This window comes from Humulus lupulus, chromosome X (assembly GCF_963169125.1).
Source record: "Humulus lupulus chromosome X, drHumLupu1.1, whole genome shotgun sequence".
NCBI lineage: Eukaryota > Viridiplantae > Streptophyta > Magnoliopsida > Rosales > Cannabaceae > Humulus > Humulus lupulus.
In genome coordinates, this window is record NC_084802.1 from 159773584 (window position 1) to 159797815 (window position 24232).

The 24232-nt window shown below is 40.4% G+C and overlaps 1 protein-coding gene across 3 annotated transcripts in view; it reads left to right on the forward strand.

The window, feature by feature from the left end:
• Positions 1 to 24232, forward strand: part of LOC133803572 (uncharacterized) — a 94123-nt gene that overhangs the window by 23071 nt on the left and 46820 nt on the right. For all 3 annotated transcript variants that reach the window (XR_009878060.1, XM_062241666.1, XM_062241665.1), the window contains exons 22-26: positions 74 to 562; positions 11691 to 11852; positions 12050 to 12379; positions 12463 to 12545; positions 12719 to 12823. Coding sequence is in view for 2 of the 3 variants with exons in the window: in XM_062241666.1 (XP_062097650.1) it covers positions 74 to 562; positions 11691 to 11852; positions 12050 to 12379; positions 12463 to 12545; positions 12719 to 12823 (1169 nt within the window). In the remaining variant the exon portion in view is untranslated. The remainder of the gene's footprint in view (positions 1 to 73; positions 563 to 11690; positions 11853 to 12049; positions 12380 to 12462; positions 12546 to 12718; positions 12824 to 24232) is intronic.

A 24232-nucleotide genomic window follows, 5' to 3' on the forward strand; every position in this document is an offset into this window, starting at 1 on the left:
CTCATTTAGTTAATTGGTTTGACATGAGAGGGTTATATGTGTAGGTAATTGTTTTACATTCTGAATTTTGCAGATTCTTAAAGAATTTCCATCATTGCGAGACAATAGTGTAATTATTTCATATGCAGCTAAAGCAATTGTATTCAATTTTAGCTCCCCTGCAAGAGAACCTCGAGTTTCTATTTCAGGAATGAGACCAAAGCAGAAAACTAGAATAGGCACTCCTGTGAGATCATCCTTCTCTAATAGCTTAAGTAACTTGCAAAAGGAGGCTCGTAGAGCATTCTCTTGGGGTCCACGGAATACAGGAGACAAGCCTACCCCAAAAGATGTCTATCGGAAAAGAAAAAGTTCTGGATTGTCCCCATCTGAAAGAGTTGCTTGGGAAGCAATGGCTGGCATTCAAGAGGATCATGTTTCAACTTATTCTGTTGATGGACAGGAGCGGCTTCCTTCTGTGTTGATTGCTGAGGAATGGATGCTAACTGGTGATACCATCAAGGATGATGCAGTTCGTCTATCTCACCGATATGAAAGTGCCCCTGACATTACTCTCTTCAAGGTACAATGATAACCTGGCTAGTGTTTTTAGCTCATAATTTGGATGTTAGCTATTAATATCATCTAGGACATACCATACCTAGTTTTTCAGTTTTGGTATTTCTGCATTCATTTTGTACTTTTAATGCAACACTAAATAACATATAATGTTTTCTTGCATGATGCTCTTGCTATATTTTTTTTTTTGAAAAAGAGACGGAGGTCAAAGAAGACCTCTCAATAACATTGAGAGCCCTCACTTATGGTGGAGGAATACTGTGGCAAACAAATTGAAAAACAATGCCCAAAAGACTAACCCACTTCCCAAAAATTGTTACAGCCAAAAACTAACCCACTCCCTACAAAGATCCATAAAAGAAACCCCCTCAAAACCTTTCGATCTATACACCCAAGTAGCAACCTAGAACTTGATTTTGTCCTAGAGAACCTCCACAGAACAAGAGGAATCTTAAAAAATCCTGCCATTTCTCTCCAGCCAAATTGCCCAAAAAGTTGCCAACACAGTACTCTTCCATAAGCGAGCCATCCTCTTTCATCCCTCTAAATGGCACTGGAACAATTGAGAACAAGAGGAAGGCATACACCAAGAGACCCCAAACTCGTTAAACATTTTAACCCACAAATTCCAGGATGATGCTCGTGCTATATTACTAGTTAGTGTGTACATGATGTTGCTTTTGTCCATATTCTATTAGCTATCAATTTGTAACAAGAGGTGAAGAGAATTGTATTCACTTGTATTTCAATGAGAAATAAACATATGTTTATATACAAACTAGGGAAGATATTCTAGGAAACTATGAGAGAATAGGAAACTAATTACTCCTAATTTATAGTTAATATAAACAACTGAAATATACAGCTAACACTCTCCCTCAAGCTTGAGCATATATGTTAATCATGCCCAGCTTGTTACAAAAATAATCAACCCGCACCTCATTTAATGCTTTTGTAAAGATGTCCCCTAGTTGTTCGCCAGTCTTCACATATCCTGTGTAGATCAAGCCTTGTTGAGATTTTTTACAAACAAAATGACAATCAATTTCGATGTCTTTAGTCTGCTTATGGAACATAGGATTAGATGCAATATGAAGAGCAGTGTGGTTATCACACCACAATTTGCTAGTACTGAAGTCTTAAGTCCTACTTCAGTCATTAGTTGATAGATCCACATTACCTCACAAATAGACTGTGCCATAGCCCTATATTTTGACTCTACGCTTGATCGTGACACAACATTTTGCTTCTTACTCTTCCAAGAGACCAAATTCCCTCCAACAAAAATAAAATAACCTGAAGTGGATCTTCTAACCACTTTGGAACCTGCCCAATCTGAATCTGAGAAACACTCAATATGAGTGTGCTCTTTTCAAGTAACACAAAATTTGCTAACGCTGCCCAATGATGAATTGTTGGAGATGACATGAACTGACTGACAACACTAACTGAGAATGCAATGGTGGACGAGTCACAGTAAGATAATTCAACTTTCCAACCAACTTGCGATATCTTTCAGGATCTCCAAATAGTTCCCCATTTCTTGCAAGGTGCACATTAGGATTCATTGGAGTACTACAAGGCTTTGTTCCCAATTTTTCTGTCTCAGTCAACAAATAATGACATACTTTCTTTGTTAGGCAGATAACAATGTCGAGAGTGCACCATAACCCTTCTGGTTATGGGAAGAAAAATGTCCTCTTTCCCACTGGATTTGGACAAAATTTTGGATTTGGGGCACCTAAGTCGACTTCTGGTCTTAGGTATTGGAGTTTTAGAACAACACATAAGATTTTCATGTTGACCATCTCTAGGGATGGTGGATCAGTTCGGATATGTGAGAGGACTAGATTAACAGGTTATGAGATTTCTATATCGCTAGATGCAGCCATTTGGCTCTTAGAAGAGGTGTAATGGATGATTGGTGCTAAGGACTATCTTAGGGCATATTGGAGGAGGAATTTTAGGAATAATTCCATGAGGCTGCTATTGGAATGCTTTCAGAATGTTAGAGGAGTCTTTTTGAAATTATCTGTTTTTAAACATAGTGCTATTGAGTCGATCATAGTTCCTGAGGAAAGGCTCACCAAGGATTGGAAAGATTTAGCGGTTTGCTTGGATCATTTGGTTAGGAAAAAAGGTACTTATCCACAAAGGGCTACAGATAGGAAGGTGGACAAATTGGCTTCTTGGGCTTCCATAGTTAAAAGGAATTCACATTCTGGATCCTTGAAGGAGGAGCCTATATTAGGAGGGAAGGAAATGGATGATAAATGTGTGAAGACGGCATTAGAGGAGATGGAAGTGGAGGAGAAGGGGAGAAATCAGCCATGGAGTGGCCATTTTCTGTTCTCATGTTTAGAAAGGATTGTCGACTCCCATGGGCTGCGGTTCAAGTTGGAGTGCAACGATGGTGGGGGAAAAATCTTAGCTTTTCCAGTTTTTCAGATGATAGAGCAATCATTCGGTGTGCCAATGAGAGGGAGCAAGAGAATTTGGTCTCTCTTGGTGCGATTACTATTTCGGCAATCATATCAGTTACTTCCCTTAAATGAAGTTGGAGGAATCAAACACTTGACAGGAAATTTTCGTGCAGAAATGAATGGATAGGTGTTGAGGGAGTCCCGTTGAACATTTGGAATCTCCATGTGTTTAAGGTGATAGGCTCCTCCTGTGGAGGTTTATTAGAAATTAATAAAAACACATTAAGGGGAAAGAATTTGAATTGTGCTCGACTCAAAGTTGCTGGGGATGTTTTTGGGTTTATTCCCAATAAAATTTCTCTCCCGTATGAGGGTGATATTTTAACTGTCTGATTAGGTGTCAGGAGAGAGATGGGAAGGAGGCCAAACGTTTAGGGCAAGTTTGGATGAGGAAATCGGTGAGGAAGGAGACATTTGGGGTTGAGGTAACGACTGGGGCCCAATCGGAGGGGAAGGAGGCGCCTGGGGGTGAAAGAACAGAGATCCGAAAGGTTCACGATAAGTTGAAGGGACACGGTATGGCGGGCACGGGTGACAAGCTGGAGAATTTTGCTGGGCAGTTATCGGCTCCTGGTTTTTCGGAAGTAACAGATAATTCAATGGTGATTGATGCCCATAATTCTTTCCCATCTTTAAAAAGAATTTATAATAGAACATCTTTCGGTCAAAGATCTTAGATTGGCTTACATGCCCTCTGCTTTTAGAAAGGTGGAAAGCTTTATGTTCTCCACATGCCTTGTTAGGAAGGGGAATTATTGTTGGTCTAATACGTGCATTGCTGGGACAGTTAAGATTTCTTTTTCAATTAATTGTTTGGGTTGGGCTTTGATTTTGGAGAGTGGGCCTAGCTCATTAAAAGTGGATGTAAGCTCTTTTTAGGCTCTCTTCAATCCAAGGTGTGTAAATAAGATCTTGGGCCAACAAGCTTTGGGTCGGCCCATTTCAGGTTCTAATTTGGGAACCAAACGAAGGAACAGACCAAGGGCTCGTGATAGTTTTTTAAAAGGAGTTATCAGTTTTTGGGATGTTACGGTTCCTAAGCCTAATTCCAGAAAACATAGTGTTTTGGTTGAGCATATAGATGATGGCGACTCAAACTCAAACGCAGAGAAGGCAGGCTGGAAAGTACTCAGAAACCTCCTCAAAACTGTGTAGTAAGTACATTTCTCGTTGAAGAACAGGGAGAGGGGGCGAACATCAATGAAGTTGGTCTTTCCAGTGCTCGATGATCTTGAGTCGGGCAGTTCGGAAGATGAAATTGAGGAGGCTAATTTTGAAGGTGATAGGAGGGAGGAGGAGGATAGTGTGGTTCTGGGGAGTAGTCTATGGAATGAAGAAAATTTTGAAGGAGACCAAGAGGTTAGTGATGTTAATAAGGGTGAGAGTGTGAGACATTGTTTGGACCTGGTCGAGTCCTTGATTGTCAAGAAAGGGGTTCCTAAGCAAGGGGTGACAGGGGATGATGATGTCGGGGTGAGCATGGCAGAGGATAATTTGATTGAGCCTTCCAGACTTCTTAAGGCCATGGACTCATTAGGTATATCGGTGTATCCAAACGATTTGGGGGAAAAGGAGAAAGGAGATTCCATCAATCTATCTCAAAGGAGCTATCGGGAACTAAGAAAATTGAGTTTCAATGTTAATTACGAGAAGAGGAAGAGAGAAGTGGGGTGCCGTAGTGACTTGTGAAGATTCTGACTTGAAATGTGAGGGGGTGTGGCAACATAGACAAACAGAAGGCGATTAAAGAAACTATTTGTAAAGTTAGTCCAGATGTTATCGTTCTTCAAGAGGTAAAAAAGGAATCAATAGATAAAAAATTCGTGGGAAGCATTTGGCAATCCAGATTCAGAGCATGGATTTATCAGCACGCTTCAAGTCGATCGGGAGGTACTTTAGTGGCTTGGGATACAAGGAGTGTCTCTGTTATTGACTCTTTAGTGGGAGATTTTTCTGTTTTTGTTTGTATTAAGGCAGAGGGGAAGGATCCTTGGTGGTTTTCTGGTGTGTATGGGCCGATGGTGTATAGAAAAAGAGAGTTTTTGGGATGAAATATCTAGTTTGAGTGCTATTTGCGGTGATAAGTGGTGTGTGGGGGGCAACTTTAATGTGGTTAGAAAAGTTGATGAGAAAATGAATAGTGGGTCTAATACCAGGAGCATGAAGATGTTTGATGCATTGATTAGAGAGTTAAAATTAATTGACCCAAAACTTTAGAATGGTCGTTTCACGTGGTCGAATTACAGACATAAGCCTATTTGTTGTAGGCTGGATAGATTCCTGTATACTCTGGCATGGTCAGGTTTTTTCTCTTTTGTTCGTCAGGAAGTATTGACTTGTGTTGTGGCGGATCATAGTTTGTTTGTGTTGGATTCAAATCCTCCCTCTTGGGGGCCAAGCTCGTTCAGATTTGATAATGCTTGGTTGGACCAAAAGGATTTTCCTAGCCTTTTCAAAAAGTGGTGGGGTTCGGGCAAGGGTGGCTTGGATATCAGTTTATGTGCAAATTAGACTGGGTCAGAGATAGAATAAAGGAGTGTAGTCGAGAAGTCTTTGGATTAAGAACAGCGTTTTAAACAGTCGCTAGAAAAGAGATAGAATAGAGGGGGAATTCGGAACGATCCAAGGTTAAGAAAGAATGGCAGTAGCTTGTCTTGGAGGAAGAGAGAAGTGTCTGGCTTAAGTTAAAGTGTCAATGGGCTAGGGAAGGGGATGCTAATTCTAAATTTTTTCATAATATTCTTAGTGCTCGGAAAGCTAAAAGCTTCATTTCAAGGGTTGAATAAGATGATGGAACTGTGCTGGTTAATGACGTTGATATTGAAAAGGCTATTGTGGGCTTTTATTCTTCCCTGTACAAGTCGGTCTACAAGAGTGGATTGGGGTTGATGGAATCTCTTGGGAACCTATTCCGTCTGTCTTGGCTTCCTTGATTGAGCGGTCTTTCTCTGAGGAAGAGTTAAGACGGGCAGTTTTTGATTGTGATGGGTCCAAGGCACTGGAGCCAGATGGTTTCTCTATGGAAGTTTATCAGGAAAATTGGGACATTGTGAGAAGTGATCTGATGACAGTCTTTCATGGGTTCTTCAAGGATGGAATTATTCAAGGGAGGGCCAATGAAACTTATATTTTGTGAAATTTTCTGTGGGATAGAGCGGATTGGTCGGGGGGGGGGGGGGGGGGTCACTTTGTCTCTTGGCAAGAAGTCTGTAAATCTCGAAATCATGGTGGTTTGGGTATTGGGAATCTTGAGAAGAGGAACAAGGCTTTTCATATGAAGTGGTTATGGCGTTTGCCTCTAGAAAATAAGGCTTTATGGTTCAGGGTGGTGAATAGTAGGTATGAGGTAGATGATGGTCATTGGGATACGGGTGGAGGGGCAAGAATGTCGGTTCGTGGTCCTTGGAGAGATATCTCGGCTTTGTATGAGTATTGGAGGATGGCCTGTTTCAAGGTGGGAAGGGGGGGATAGGATTCGTTTTTGGGAGGATGTTTGGCTTGGAGAAGTTTCCTTGATGTCTCAATTCCCTGATTTATTTTTGGTGTCCATGGCCAAGAATTGTGTGATTAAAGATCTGGCAATCTTGGAAGGTGATGGGAGTTTGGGGGGCATAGGATGGAATTTGCAGTTCAGGAGGAATTTGTTTGATAGGGAGGTGTCTAGTTTCGCTCTGCTGTTGCACAAGCTTTAGGTTGTGGCTTTCCCGTCAATTTTGAAGGATAGGAGGCATTGGATTCTAGACACCAGCGGAGTCTCTAATTGTAAGTCCGCTTTTCATTACTTGAGCTATGCTCATTTAGGCCCTGAGTTGGATTGGGCTAAGAATTTATGGAGGAGTGTTGTTCCCTACAAAGTTAAATAGTTTGGATGGTTGTTGTTCTTGGATAAGGTGAATGTTCACGTTAACTTGCAAAGGCGAAGACCTTTTCACTATTTGTCGCCAAATTGGTGTGTTTGCTTTAAGAATGAAGTGGAGTCAGCTCGCCATTTGTTTCTGGAGTGTTTTTTTATTAGAGAGGTGTGGTTTAAAGTGCTGGCTAAGTTCGGGGTCTCTTGGTGCATGCCTTCCTCTTGTTCTCAACCGTTCCTGTACCATTTAGAGGGCGGATGGAGGTTGGCTTGTTTGTGGCAAAGTACTGTTTTGGCGACTTTTTAGGCAATTTGGCTGGAGAGGAATAGTAGGATTTTTGAAGACATTTCTTGTACAGTGGATAGTCTTTTTGGGATAAGATCAAGTTTTGAGTTGCCACTTGGGTGTATAGATCGAAAGGTTTTGAGGGTGTGTCTTTCTTGAATCTATGTAGGGAGTGGAGTAGTTTGTGGTTGTAATTGTTGTTGAAAAGTGAGTCATTGAGTGTTTTATTGAGAATGTTTTGGGTTTTGTTTTTGTTACTACGGTAATCCTCCGCCATAAGTGAGGATTCTCAATTTTATTGAGAGGAGGTCAATCTTTGATCTCTGTCTCTTTTTTTTTTTTAAAAATGACATACTTTCTTTGAGATAGTAATATACTTTGTTTACTCCGAGTGACCTCAACTTCCAAGAAATACTTGAGCACCCCCAAATCCTTCGTGTGAAACTAAGTATGAATGAATGATTTAAGAGATGAGATTCCTCTAGTATCATTTCTAGTAATAACAATATCATCCACATACACAACCAACAAAATGATACCGACAGTTGATCGCTTATAAAACATAAAATGGTCGGACTTACTTTTCAGCAAGACGAATTTCGCAATAGCCTGACTAAATTTACCAAACCAAGCATGAGAACTTTACTTCAAACCATATAAATTTTTTTGAAGATGACAGTCCTACCCCGACTCCCCTAAGCAACAAAACCAGGAGATTGCTCCATATACACCTCCTCCTGGAGATCTCCATGAAGAAAATCATTCTTGATATCCAGCTAATGTAGAGGCCAATGATGGGTAGTTGCCATTGAAATAAACAATTGAATAGATGTCAACTTAGCAACAGGAAAAAAAGTATCACAATAGTCCACTCCATGGGTTTGAGCATAACCCTTAGCAACAAGACGGGCCTTTAATTGATCCATCTGGATTGGCCTTAATAGTGAATATCCATTTGCACTCTATGGCCCGTTTTCCTGAAGGTAAATCGACCAAATCCCAAGTACCATTGTCATCTAAAGCATTAATCTTTCCTATCATTGCATTATGCCAACCAGGATGAGATGTGACTTCTCGAACAGTCTTAGGAATCGAGATAGAATCAATGGAAACAATAAAAAAGCAAGAAGAAGATGACAAATGATTATAAGAAACAAAAGAAGAAATAAAATAAATGCCTTGACGTTTACCTTTACGTAGCGCAATGGGAAGATCATCACTTGTGACCGGTTCTGATGACGAAAAAGCAGGTGCAGGACATGAGACAGGAGGTGGACGCCTGAAGTACATTTTAATAGGAGGTGGAGGCATGTCGGGAGCTGTGGCTGAGATAGGTTGAGTAATAGGAGGCTCGTCGTGAGTCATGTCTGAGATAGGTTGAGGAATAGGAGACTCCTCAGGATGTGTGTCAGGGGCAGAAGATGTGATAGAATATACCAACAAATCATCATCCTCCTTCTGACGAGTAGAAATAAATGAAGACGAAATATACAATATGTTTTCCACGAAGGTAACATCAATGGAGAATATATTTGTTAAGATTGGGACAATAACACCTATACCCTTTCTGAAGACGAGAATAGACAAGGAATACACACTTCAATGACTTAGGATCTAATATGGTGACATTTGGACGAACATCTCGAGCAAAATAAGTACTACAAAATATCTTAGGGTCAACAAGAAATAATGACTTGCCGAGAAAAAGAATTTTATACGAGATCTCACTATTAAGAACAGAAGATGACATGCGATTGATAAGAAAATATGCTGTAGAAACGACATCGACCCAAAAATGTTTAGGAACATGTTTTTGAAATAAGAGGGTTTGTGTTTCAAGTTGTTTGTTTTTACGTTTTGCTACACCATTTTGAGATGCAGCTACACCATTTTGAGATGCAGTATCAACACAAGGTTTCATGAAGCATGCCATTAGAGACCATATAAGAATGAAATAAAGCAGATGTATATTCTTTGGCATTATTACTTCGCAAAGTACGAATAGAAACATTAAATTGATTCTGAATCTCAATACAAAATATAAAAAACAACTTAGTAACAAAATACTTGAATCTAGGTTTAGACAAAATAGGACTCAGAATGAACTAATTCAATCTAATGAAGACACCTTACTATATTGTGGATAAAGTTTCTTGAGCAAAGGAAGAGATGGATGGCCCTATCGACAATGAGCCTCAAAAGCGGTAGTGACACTTGAACAAGCAATAGAAGTTGGTGGTGGTATGTCAAGAACATAAAGACCTCCAGATTCATGTCCTTTACCAATATTCTTCTTCATCATAAGATCGTGAAATAAACAATGATAAGGAAAGAATGAGATGCAACAATTAATATTACGAGTGAGTTGACTAACATAAAGCAAATTGAAGGATAAATTAGGTAAATGTAAAATAGATGACAAGGTAAGCAGGGGTATAGGAGTAAATAGTGCCAGACCCACGAATACAAGATGATGATCCATCAGCTAAGGTAACAGTAGAAGTGGAAGTGTGAGAATGAAAAGTGGAAAAGAGACTGGGATTACCTATCATGTAATCTGTGGTACTTGAATCAATGACCCATTTGGATTTGGAGGATGAAGAGAGAAGACACGCATTAGATTTACCTGAAATGACAATACCAGTGATAGAAGGAGATGACGACTTGAGTGATTCCTGATATCGTGAGAACTTGGCAAATTCATCAACAAAAATAAGGACCGATTTATCAGTGACATCGATAGTATTTGCAACATTAGCAGAGTGTAGTTGCTGATTTTTAAACTGTAGCTTTCTACACTCAAACTTGGTGTGGCCTGGCTTATTACAGTAGTTGTAAATAATGCCTCAAGAATCCGATGTTCGAGTTTCAACTCCTTGCGAACTGCCTCCTTTATGCCCAGTTGGAATAGAAGATTTCCTAGGTGCATAATTATTACGACTTACCAAATCACTATTAAGAAGAACAGATGGAGTATTTTCGTGCGAAGAATATGACTAAAGACATCTTGTAAAGAGGAAACATCAGAACCAAAAAGAATCTATGCTTTCGCAGAATCAAATTTAGGTGAGGGCTTGCTAGAAAGCTCATAATAGCCATCTGCTCTTGTTGGCGTTGTTGAACCTTCACATCAGGGCTAAATGGTAGTAACATATTAAGCTCTTCATACGTCTTCTAAAATGACATAAAGTAGTTTATAAGGGACTGATCTTGTTTCTCCACACGGTAGAATGCTTTGCAAACTTCATGCATACGGGAGAGATTGCCTTTTCCAGAATACAAAAATTCCAAACAATCCATTAGCTCTTTAACAAACTCACAATGATTAATTAAACCAATTACCTCACTGTCAATAGAATTCCGTATTTGAAGGAATAAGCGAGCATCCTCCCTGAGCCACGTTTGTCTTGAATCATCTTTTTCTTTAGGAGGGTTATTAGTCAAATGGTCATCTTTGTCAATACTTCGTATATAAAGCCAAACAGTCTTACACCACTCCAAATAATTCGAACCAGTCAATTTATGGTTCGTGATCTTAGACATCACAGGAACCACATTAGATGAAGCCACGGATTTCATCTCTGATTTATTCTCAACCATAACTCCTTAAAGAAACACAGCAACAAACACGAAAAACCAATGTAGAATCACAACAAAGATCCTAGAACAAACCTTGACAGTTGCAACTACGGAAATTAGGTGAGCAAAAACGAAGCACTAATTAACCAGAAACGCAGTGGAGACCAAACAGAACAAAAAGGGCTGCCGGAGACAATGCCACGTGCTCTCACGCGCCGACGCGTGGGAGGTGGTGCTGCGGCTTGTGACGGCGCATGGGGCCCACACGTAGGGGTTCTGGCGGTCAGATTTCTGGGGAATGGCGATCGGTGGCTAGGGAATCCTTTGGTGTGGGCGGTGAGAATAATAGACCAACAAAACTAGGGTTTCCGAAATAAACTCTAAAATAGACTAAACCCTAATTTGTGTTTATGGAAAACCCCAAAAGAAAAATCCTAATTTTGTAGCAAAATTTGAATTTTACGGACTAATGCTCTGATACCATGTAACAAGAGGTGAAGAGAATTATATTCACTTGTATTTCAATGAGAAATAAACATATATTTATAAACAACTAATATATGCAGCTAACAAAATTAAATGTACTGTGAATGATTTTCAGACACGTAAAGGAATTTAAGGGTGTATAGTTTTCTGATTTTGTGAGTGGTGGGAGTTTACTGTTGTAACTATGTTTTTGTCTCTGATGTGGCTTCTTTCATACTTGTAATATGTTCTCTTTAATTCAAGTGTTGTGTCTTATTTAAAAAAAAGCTAACACAAAAGATCCATCTTATAAAAATTAAATTTAAAATGGATTCTGCTGGAAAATCCAATACTACTTCATTTATATATCAGAAGAGAGAAGGATTTTCTTGCATATTGTGATTTTGGTATTTGTATATGCAATACTCTAACTAGTAAGGCTTCTGTCTTTTTTCTTTTCTTTTTCTAGGCCCTTCTTTCTTTGTGTTCTGATGAGAGTGTGTCTGCCAAGAATGCAATGGACTTGTGTGTCAATCAGATGAAAAATGTGTTAAGCTCCCGACAATTGCCCGAGAATGCATCAATGGAAGTTATTGGTCGCGCTTACTATGCCACTGAGATATTTGTACAGGTATTCCTTTCCCGGAGCACTGGGTGGTATGTTGGTGTATGTTGCTTATTGAAATCATGGCATAGCCAAGAAAAGGAATCACATCTTTCTTTTATTGCCAGGACTTTCTTTTTGCATTGTCATAAAAATGTCCCCAGTGTTTTTAGTATAGTTCCTTTTTGTAGTTCAAATTGAAATACTTTTCATGACATTTTCAGGGTCTACAATATGCTAAATCCTTGCTGAGAAAGACAGTGGGAGTTAGTGATTTGTCAAGTAATTCTGAAAGAAGCAGGGATACTGATGATGCATCTTCAGATGCTGGTAGTTCTACCATGGGCAGTCAGTCAACAGATGAGCTATCAGAACTTTTATCACAGGCAGACATTTGGCTAGGATGTTCTGAGCTACTTCAAAGCCTTCTAGGCTCTGGAATTGCTGTGTCTTTAGATGATATTGCTGATAAAGAGTCGTCTGCTCGTCTCTGTGACAGGTTGATTGTGGATGAACGGTACAGTATGGCTGTGTATACTTGCAAAAAGTGCAAGGTACATATTCTACTTCAAAGTAATTGTAGTTAATGCTGAATGTTTTGATTCATGCTTAGATTTTAATACTTGGTGCTTTCCAGATTGATATATTCCCTGTATGGAATGCATGGGGTCTTGCTTTGATTCGTATGGAGCACTATGCACAAGCTCGTGTGAAGTTCAAGTATGCACCTTTTTTTTGCATATAATGTTTAAAGCTTATTTGACAACATTCAGAAAGAGGAGGAATGATGACTATTCTAGAATCTCAATCTCAATCTCTCCCTCTTTTCCTCATTTCTTCATAAGAGTTTATGCTGGATGTATAATTCATTACTTCCCCCTCTTTGGTTTCAGGCAAGCTTTCCAATTGTATAAGGGGGATCCTGAACCTGTTATTACTGAGATCGTGAATACAATTGAAGGAGGTCCACCGGTGGATGTTTTAGCCGTTCGTTCTATGTAAGATGATTTTCAGCTTCCAGATCATTTGGCATTAGTTTTTTCTTTAAATATCCAGTTAGAAACTGAATAACTATTTTGACCAAACTAGGATGTCTTGATTTTTTTTTTTTTGAATTTGCGGCAATAATACCAAATCTTTGCTAATAGTTGTACCTATATGCCAATTCAATTTTTCTGATGACAATGATACCAAATCTTTACATGGTTGTTGATGTGCACCACCTGCAAATCAAATCCAATATCGCATAAAACACCGAGAACAACAAGCCATAGAAATGGAAACAGGAGATATATTATTGAATTAAGTCAAAGGTAACCAGAAGCAAATACATGAATTCGAGAGCCTGTGTCTCTCCAACGATGCAATGGCTCAATTGTCTGAATTCATGAATGCCCGAACACACCTACACTCCCACACTGTATTCTCTTTTTCCTAACTAACTCAGAAAGACTAAAATGCCCTATCCATTATAAAATCCATCCTTGTCCAATATTACCCCTGCCCTCGAGTGCCTTTCCCACGCCTAGCATATGTGAACCTCACTAGGGGCCTAACATTACTTTCACCTTGTCCTCAAGGTGAAAATCAAGAAATTGACTTTGAATAGCTTCAAATTTCTCCCAAGTCGCCTCAAACGATGGCAGGACATTCCATTTGACCAACACTCCTAAGTTTTGAGTGGTGCTGCTTTTGCTGTGACACATATCCAACACCTCCGTTGGCTGCACTTGTAATTCCAAGTCTGTTGTCAATTGTGGAGGAATGGTGGGCGAGGAACGAGCTGGAACCCATGGCAGCCGTCAAATGAGAAACATGGAAAACTCGATGCACAGGTGCTGTCGCTGGTAAGTCCAAGTGGTAAACAACGCTTCCGATGCGCTTCAATACCTTGGAAGCCCCATAATATTGAGCTGCCAACAAGGCCTGATATTGACACACTATATCTCCAACTTGAAATTCCAATTCTTGAAAAGAAGCATCAATAGCCAGCTTCATTTTTTGTTGTGCTTGAAGCCAGTGCATCTTCAAATCATCGAGAAAACTATCTTGTTCTTCCAGCTGCTGGTCTACTTCCACTACTGCCGTCGCACTAGTTGAATAGTAAACCAAAGGGGGTGGGTCTCAGTCATACAACACCTTAAAAGGAGTACAACCCAATGAGTGGTCGCTAGTGTTGTACCAATATTCAGCCCATGGAAGCCACCTTGCCCATACTTTGGGTTTCTCGACAATAATTAACAACTTCAGTCTAACCATCGATTTCCTGATGGCAAGCGATACTATGGCATAACTTGGTCCCTTGAAGATGAAACAACTCAGCCAAAAAATGACAAGAAATTATGTTAAAATTATGAGTCGCCCCATTGTCAATAAGAACCACTACTAAGTGCCTATCAATACTCCTGTGGAGCTTCATCATCTTAGGAGAGGTGCTTCATCATCTTAGGAGAGGTCAACCCAACCACAGAATTCAGGGAAACCTCCAACAGTTGAGCTTTAGCCTCGTTAATGGCTACCTCCAACTAAGGTTCCATAACTTCATCAATGAGCGAGAATGATTTGAAGCTCGAGAAACTTAAACTGATGCCCCCACAACAATTTCCCATCACATTTGAAGCTCGAGAAGCTTACACTGATGCCCCCACGACCATTTCCCATCACATTTGAAGCTTGACCTTCTTCTCTTTAATCTCCGATTCAGTGAGCTTGTGAAAGCCACCCGTGTTATAGGATGGGGAAGTCGATTTGGAAGGCGGGATAAAAGTGCCCTTGGGCCAAGGTGGAGTGAACACCCCTTTCGAACGGGTTGGGCTAGGGTTAAAATTCTTAGTATGCCCATTACAATGGGTCCATAACAAAGCTTGGTTGGCCTCAATGGTTTAGGCCAACTCCATTGTCTTCTCCAGCCTTGGCGATTCAAGTATTTGAAGTGACATTGAATTTCAAGCTTCAACCCCTTCAAGAAAGACGACTCCAACATTGGCTTAGCGTGAGGGGTACGAATTGTTGTTGGTAGTCCTGGACAGTCGACAACTGTTGCAACCCGAAGAAGCGGTCATATTAGTCTGTGTGGGTCAAAATCGTCGGAGTAGCAAGGACTTCAGTTCTTCCCAACTTTGAATCTCATGACGACGATTTTCCAGCGTAACTAATGTAAAGCATTGCCCTCCAAGCACAGTATGGCGACTTTAAGCTACTAAACTATAGATAGATGTTGGAGACCAAAATATCTTTCAGCTCGGTAAGTCCAATGTTGAAATGGTGAGGAAAAAACCTTTCTTGCTATATTTCTATTCTCTGATCTGTTTGTACAACCTAGGACTATAGATATATATATGAAATACAGAAATAATTACATTAAACACAGAAATAGGAACCGATTCCTATTCCTAGGAATCCCAAAGATCAAACATTAATACCCTATTTTTTTCTGTCAACACTCCCCCTCAAGCTGGACTATAGATATTGATGAGTCCAAGCTTGTTTACAAGAAAATCAAATGTTTGTTCAGATAGTCCCTTTGTGAGAATATCAGCAAGCTGTTGATTAGTATGCAGATATCTAATGCTGATAACTCCTCTGTCAATTTTTTCTTTGATGAAGCGACGATCAACTTCCACGTGTTTGGTTCTGTCATGATGTATAGGGTTATGTGCAATGCTGATAGTAGATTGGTTGTCACAGTAGAGCTGAATAGGGGCTTCATATTTAATCTTCAATTCTTGTAGTCGATGTTTGATCCATATAGCTTCACACACTCCATGAGCCATGGCTGCTTCTGTACTGCTTCTTGCAACCACAGTTTGCTTTTTACTTCGCCATGTGGTTACATTCCCCCATACCATTGTGCAATATCCAGATGTAGACTTTCTATCATCAATTGAACCAGCACAGTCTGCATCTGTGAACACTTCAACCTTTCTCTCAGTTGTCTTCCTGAAAAAAAGACCCTTTCCTGGAGTTTGCTTGAGATATCTCAGAATTCGATACACTGCATTGAGATGTCCCTGACACGGATCATGCATGTATTGACTGACTAGACTCACTGCAAAAGCAATGTCGAGTCTAGTATGTGAGAGGTAGATGAGTTTTCCTACTAGCTGTTGGTACTTCCCCTTGTCAACTGGACTTCCTTCAAACATTTTCCTTTTGTCTCCGAGCTCAATTGGTGTTTTGCTGGGTCTGCTTCCGAGCATTCCTGTCTCCTTTAGAAGATCTAGAGTGTATTTTCTCTGGGACACGGAAATACCTTTTTTACTTCTAGCAAATTCGATACCCAGAAAATATTTGAGAGCACTGAGATCTTTGACTTCGAACTCCTTTGCCAACATTTCTTTGATTGAGTTTATCTCCCCAATGTGATTACCAGTGATAATTATGTCATCAACATATACGATTAGTACAGCAATTTTTCCACTTCCCAAGTGTTTGACAAAGAGAGTGTGATTAGTCTGGCCTTGTATGTATCCAAGCCCTTTGACGACTTTCAGGAAACGATTGAACCGTGCTCGGGGAGATTGTTTCAAGCCATAGAGAGATTTGTTAAGTTTGCAAAATGTAGTTGTCTTGAGAGATTCTTCAAATCCCGGAGGCTGACTCATATACACTTCTTCTTCAAGTTCCCCATTCAAGAACGCATTCTTTACATCAAGCTGATGTAATTCCCAATCCATGTTAACCGCTAGTGAGAGTAGAACTCTGATAGTGTTGAGTTTGGCAACTGGAGCGAATGTTTCCGTGTAGTCAATTCCATAGGTTTGAGTAAACCCCTTGGCAACTAACCGAGCTTTGTACCTCTCAATACATCCATTTGCATTGAATTTGACGGTGAACACCCATTTGCACCCTATTACCTTCATGTCTGGTGGTAACTCTACTAATTTCCACGTTCCATTATGTTTAAGTGCTCTTATTTCTTCAAGCACTGCTGCTTTCCATTGAGGAGAATCAAGAGCTTCGATATTCCTGGGAATCACAACATTTGATAGATTCGAGGTGAAAGCTTTAAATGGAGATGACAATTTTGAGTAAGAAATGAACTTTGAAATGGGGTGTTGGGTACATGATCTGGTTCCTTTCCTTAATGCAATATAGGAATATCTAGATCTGACTGTTTGTTAGATGGGAGAATACCTGGATCTTTTGAGGGAAGCGGTTCCATCACCGGATTGGGCGTTTGACTGTGCTGAGGATTCATAACTTGTTTATTTCTCCTGGAATACACCCGAATCTCATTCTGTACGTTTTGGTCTTGAGGATGTCCTTCTGGTTCAGTGTTTTTAGGAGAAGTTGGTGGATTTTCTTGTTCAGGAGGGAGAGTCTGGATATCTGGTTCAGAAGAAAGTGGAGTGGAAGAGGTAAATGGAAAAAGAGTTGTTAAGGGTAATTCTAACCCCCACGACCACAGAGCTTCTTGCTGGTGATGGTTGGACTCCCCCTGAAGCGATGTGGGAGTGAAGTAAGGAGTATCCTCGAAAAATGTGACGTCACGTGAGATGAATGTTTTTTTGGTGATGGGACAATAACACCGATAACCTTTTTGGGTAGGAGAGTAACCCAAAAACACAGTCTTAATGGCTCTAGGATCAAATTTACTCCGATGGTGGGAGTGAACATGCACAAAAGCAGTGCAACCAAATACTTTAACAAGTAGAGTATTTGTAGAGATGTGAGGATGTAGAGATTGAAGAACAGAATATGGTGTTTTGAACTGAAGGGGTCGACTAGGGAGGCGATTAATGAGATAAGCAGCAGTAAGGATAGCGTCACCCAAAGATGTTTAGGGACATGCATAGTGAACATAAGAGCACGAGCTACTTCTAAGAGATGGCGATTTTTGCGTTCAGCAACTCCATTCTGTTGCGGAGTATCAACACACGAGCTTTGATGGACAATCCCATTTTTGAGAAGATAGGGACCAAGAGTGGTATTGAAATGTTCAGTACCATTGTCGGTACGGAGTATTCTTATAGATGTTTGGTACTGTGTTTGGATCATTTTATGAAAGTTCTGAAAAATTTGGCATGTTTCAGACTTACTTTTAAGAAGATAGACCCAAGTGAGACGTGTGTGATCATCAATAAAAGAGATAAACCATCGCTTACCATGAGAAGTATTGACCTTGGAAGATCCCCATATGTCACTATGAATCAGAGAGAATGGGTTGGAAGGTGTATATATTTTGTGAGGGAACGAAATTCGTGTGTACTTGGCAAATTGACAAATATCACAATGAAAATCAGTAATATTCTTATTTACAAAAAACGATGGGAATAAGTGTTTTAAATATAAAAATCTTGGATGACCAAGTCGACAATGCTATAACATAATTGATTTTGAAACAGAGTTTGAAACAAACGATGAACTTGAACAAGAATTAGAAATAGAACTTGAACCCAAACGTAGTAGAGGAGAGCTCGTTATCTGGATGTTGCCTTTCATAGAAATGAAGTCCGTTACGAACCCTAGCACTGCCAATCATCCTCCCTGATGATAGATCCTGAAATTGACAAGAATTTGACATGAATTTAGCGAAGCAATGATTATCACTGGTTAATTTTTTGACAGAGATTAAATTGCATTTCAAAGAAGGAACATAAAGTACTGATTTAAGAATGGGGTCAACAGATAATTTAATAGTGCCTATTCCAACAATAGGAGAATGAGTGCTGTTTGCAATTGTGACACTAGATTTAGTGGAATATGGAGAATAAGTATCAAACAAATGTCGTAAACCTGTCATGTGATCAGTGGCGCCCGAATCGATGATCCATGGTGTGTTGGAGGTGGAAGAAAAATTACCTGAGTGTGCAACAGAGGCACTATGAGTCTCAGGACCGGAACTGGGGTTTATGGATGATTGACTCAAAAGAGTGTATAGGTGGGCAAGTTGTTCCTTGCTGAATGAAGGGGTACCAGCACTATTCTGATCATTGGTACAATCAGTTTGAGTTTGATAGGCCTTTCCTTCATTTTGGCGGCGAGGGTCCAATTGGGTGGTTTACTATGGATAACCCAACAAGTAGATCGAGTATGACTGTGACGTTGGTGGTGATCACACCAAGGCCGATCACCCTTACGATTAGGTCGAGGGTCAGGAGTGGATCTGCCATGTGGTGGAGGGCCAGATTTTGATATGAGAGCTAAGCTTTCAATGGGTTGCAGGTCAGGAGTAGTGAGCATGACACGACGACATGTTTCTTCACGTCTAACCTCAGAGAAGGCTTCTTTAGTGTCAAGAAATGGGGCACGACCCACCAAACAACCTCTAACTTCATCAAGATTACTGTTTAACCCCGTAAGTAATTCAAAAACTCGTTCTTTCTCTAACTGCTGCTGCTGGATTGTAGTGCAGTTAGCACATAGTGGTGTGGTATCCAGATACAAATCGAGCTCCTGCCACAAGTCTTGCAAGTCGGAAAAATATTGGGTAACAGTTTGATTACCTTGCTTGATTTCTTTAAGCTTGGTACGAATTTCGAAAATCTGAGAGGCGTTACCAAGGTCAGAATACATTTTTCAGGCAGCGTCCCGCACCTCCTTAGCAGTCTTAAAGAACAGATATCTGCGGCTGCTTTTTGAGTCCATTGAATTAATTAACCATGCAAGTACAATAGAATTTTCAGCTTGCCATACCTTGTATGTAGGATCATTGAAAAGAGGTGCAGGGAAATCACCAGTAGTGTATCCTAGTTTACCACGACCACAAGTTTGACAGATTGGGCCCATTGTAAATAATTTTTGCCATCAAGTTTATGGGCTGTAATATTAAGTAAACCACTATCAAGGTTATAAAAAGAGCCCATAGACCACTGGGCTGAGTTGGGGTTAGGGTTACCTTCATTAGGTTGGGTTGAGTGAGGCCCAATATTTTGAGAGGTAACTTCCTCACTATTCGACATCACAGAGAGATTGGTGGCTGTGAGGGAGAGAGCCGAGAGTGGAGCGACTGAGGGCTACGGGGGCCGACTGTAGCGTCGAGAGATGGCTTAGAGCTTCTGAGGGCTACGGGGGCCGACTGTAGCGCCGCTGGACTGGACTGCCGTCGGATTGGACTGGCCGAGACGCTGGAGATGACGCCGGAGAGGAGCGACTGGAGGTTGAGCGCCAGAGTGGAGCGACTGGAGGTATTGCAGGTCTGGAGCAGGTGCCAAATGACTTCGCCGGAGGCCTGGAGTGTCGCCGGACTTGTTTGCGACTGGAAGGAGGGACGACCGCCGGAAAAAATGGAGGAAAAACTGAGGGTGGACAGAATCGAGCCTTATGGCTTTGATACCATGTTGAAATGGTGAGGAAAAAACCTTTCTTGCTATATTTCTATTCTTTGATCTGTTTGTACAACCTAGGACTATAGATATATATAGGAAATACAGAAATAATTACATTAAACACAGAAATAGGAACCGATTCCTATTCCTAGAAATCCCAAAGATCAAACATTTATACCCTATTGTTATCCCCAAAAATGGAATTGATGACGTGGCAATAGAGGTAACAAATGGCAGTACATGGTCCGTAAAAGACACATTAAATAGTCAATAAATACATTGACTCCTCAGAGTTGTGATAAAGTGACCCGGTAGACTAGTGAAAAGTTTGGACTGCTTGAAAGATGTCATAACCAAGCCAAGTGCATCCTAGGAGATCCCAAGGGTGTGGTCCGAGGAGACACCAAGAGGGTGGTCCTAGGAGAGCTAAGGAGAGTGGATCCTAGGAGAACTAAGGAGAGTGCATCCTAGGAGATCCCAAGGATGTGGTCTGAGGAGAGCCCAAGGGACTTTGGTCCGAGGAGAACCAAGGGAGTGGTCCTAGGAGACCCCAAGAGAGTGGTCCTAGGAGACCCAAGGATGTGGTCCGAGGAGAGACCAATAATTTGGTCTTTATACACATGTCCAGCAAGTGCATGGTTGCCCAAATAAAAGAGTGTCATGTTAGAGGAGAGATATGGTATGCTAGAGGAGAGTGCCATGTTAGAGGAGAGGAGTGCATGTCCTACCGCCATGCACTTGTCCGACCCACAAAAACATGTCCTACCACCATGCACATGTCCGACCAGCACTTGCATGGGTGGTCAGTAGGAGGTGGATCAACTAGCAAGAGGAGGACTAAGTCAAGATTCCCAGAAACAACTTCAACAAGATATGCGGGAATCTCTCATTCTTCCCACTAATGGGGGGTTTGTTACATTTTGAATTTTGAATGTTTCTTTGTAATTTAAATGTAATAAATATAATAAGATATCCCGGTTCTAGGGGATATCAGATGTATGACCCTAAGCCTATAAATAGAGGGCTTATGGGATTAGAGAGGGGGCTTCTTCTGCTTCTTTCTAGAGAGAGAAAATTTGGGTCTGAGTATTCTAGAGAGAGAAAGTGCTGGCATTTGAGAAAATTCTTGTATTTTTGCAATCTGTACTGAAGAAACTCAGTTGGCTCAGTCCATCTGATCTTGAGTACAGATCTATAAATCACAACTCTAAGTGGATTAGACTATTACCGACAATCGGGGCTGAACCACTATAAAATCTCGTGTTATTTACTTTTCTTGATTAAAACTGTCTGTGTTATTTAAATTCTCTTGAAGGTTTGTCGTATTTGACGTTCTCACGTCGTTGGCTAAAAACACAATCAACACCTATTTTTTTCTAACTGTCAACATCCAATCATTTGGATCCCCACTTGAGAACACTGGTATTTAAATCTTGCGAGGGTGAAACTCAAGTCGCCGAACGCCTTCACCCTTACGCAGAACCCCTCCGCTATTGTGCGCAGACTCAGAAGAAGCCGAAGCACCCTAGGCATTTGCTCACTAGACTCCGAAGACCAACAATCATCTCATTCGTAATAAAGGCCTGCCTCTTAAAAGCTAAATCCAACTTCTTAGTAATCACAGTGAAGCCATGCTTGTGAGAAGTCACTTTTTTTTCAACATAGTGACTTCTTCCTGAACAGGGACACAACACCTTGAATTGTGGAGACAACCCCTTCAACTGATTCCACACAAGAATATATCCGAATATGAGGCATTCACCATGGCCGACGACTCTGATACCAATTTGATGTACACCACCAACAAATTTGTTCCAATATAGTAGAAAACACCAAGAACAGCGAGCCACCAAAATGGAAACTGGAGATAAAATTGAATTAAAGCCAATAGTAACCAGAAGCAAATACAAGAATTCGAGAGCCTATTTCTCTCCAATGATGCAATGACTCAATTATTAGAATTCATGCTGCATGCTAAACCAACACTCCACACTATATTCCCTTTTCCTAACTAACTTTGTAAAGACTAAAATGCCCTATCCATAACAAAATCCATCTGTCTAATGTTACCCCTGTCCTTGAGTGCCATTCCCACGCCTAGCATATGTGAGCCTCACTAGGGGCATAACAGTTGCATTCATTGGTATCAACTGATAAGTGATGACATGGTTGTTACATGTTGTAACAAGAGGTGAAGAAAATAGTATTAACTTATGTTTCATTGAGAAATAAACATATTTATGTACAAACTATGGAAGCTAGTCTAAGAAACTAGGAGAATATAGGAAACTAAATAATCCTAATTTATAGCTAATTTTACAGCAAATTTACAACTAATATACACAGCTAACACTCCCCTCAAGCTGGAGCATATGTATTAATCATGCCCAGCTTGTTATATAAATAATCAACCTCCATCCCATTTAATGCTTTTGTGAAGATGTCCCCCAGTTGTTCGCTAGTCTTCACATATCATGTGGAGATCAAGCCTTGCTGAATTTTCTCACGAATAAAATGACAATTAATTTCGATGTGCTTAATCCGCTTGTGGAACACAGGATTAGATGCAATATGAAGAGCAACTTGGTTATCATACCACAATTTTGCTGGTACTGAAGTCTTAAGTCCTACTTCAGTCAATAACTGATAGATCCACATTACCTCACACACAGACTGTGCCATAGCCCTATATTCCGACTCTGCACTAGATCGTGACACAACATTTTGCTTCATACTCTTCCCAGAGACTAAATTCCCTCCAAAAAAAATTATAATAACTTGAAATAGATCTTCTATCCACCTTGGAACCTGCCCAATTTGCATCTGAGAAACACTCAATATGAGTGTATCCATGATCTGCGTACACAAGACCTCGTCTTGGTGCTACTTTCAAGTAACACAAAATTTGCTCAAACGTTGCCCAATGAAGAATTGTTGGAGATGACATGAACTCACTGACAACACTAACTGAGAATGCAATGTCTGGACGAGTCACAGTAAGATAATTCAACTTTCCAACCAACCTGCGATATTTTCCAGGATCTTCAAATGGTTCCCCCATCTATTGTAAGGTGCACATTAGGACTCATAGGAGTACTACAAGGCTTTGCTACCAATTTTCCTGTCCCAGTTAAAAAGCAAGGACATATTTTCTTTGAGATTAGTAAAATACTTTGTTTACCTCCGAGTGACCTCAACTCCCAAGAAATACTTGAGCATCCCCAAATCCTTCGTGTGAAGCTGAGTATGAAGGAAATATTTAAGAGATGAGATTCCTATAGTATCATTTCCAATAATATAAATATCGTTCACATACACAACTAACAGAATGATACCGACAGTTGTTCGTTTATAAAACATAGAATTGTTCGACTTTTCAACATACTGAATCTCTCAACAGCCTGACTAAATTTACCAAACCAAGCACGAGGATTTTGTTTCAAACCATATAAAGATTTTCGAAGACGACAGACTCGCACTGACTCCCCTTGAGTAATAGAGCCAGGAAGTTGCTCCATATACACCTCATCCTGAAGATCTCCATGAAGAAAAACATTCTTGATATCTAGCTGATATAAAGGCTAATGATGAGTAGCTACCATTAAAATAAACAATCGAACAGATGTCAACTTAGCAACAGGAGAAAAAGTATCACAATAGTCCAATCTATAGGTTTGAGCATAACCCTTAGCAACAAGATAGACCTTTAATCGAGCAATCGATCCATTTGGATTGTCCTTAATAGTGAATATCCATTTGCACTCTATGACCCGTTTTCCTGAAGGTAAATCGACCAAGTCCCAAGTATCACTACCATCTAAAGCATTCGTCTCTTCTATCATTGCATTATGCCAACCAGGATGAGATATGGCTTCGAGATAGAATCAATGGAAACAATAAAAGAGCAAGAAGAAGATGAAAAATGATTATAAGAAACAAAAGAAGAAATAGGATAAGTGCACTGATGTTTACCTTTACGTAGCGCAATGGGAAAATCATCGCTTGTGACTGGATTTGATGACGAAAATGTAGGTGCAGGACATGAAACATGAGGTGGACGCCTAAAGTACACTATAATTGGAGGCGGAGGCATGTCGGGAACTGTGGCTGAGACAGGTTGAGTAATAGGAGGCTCGT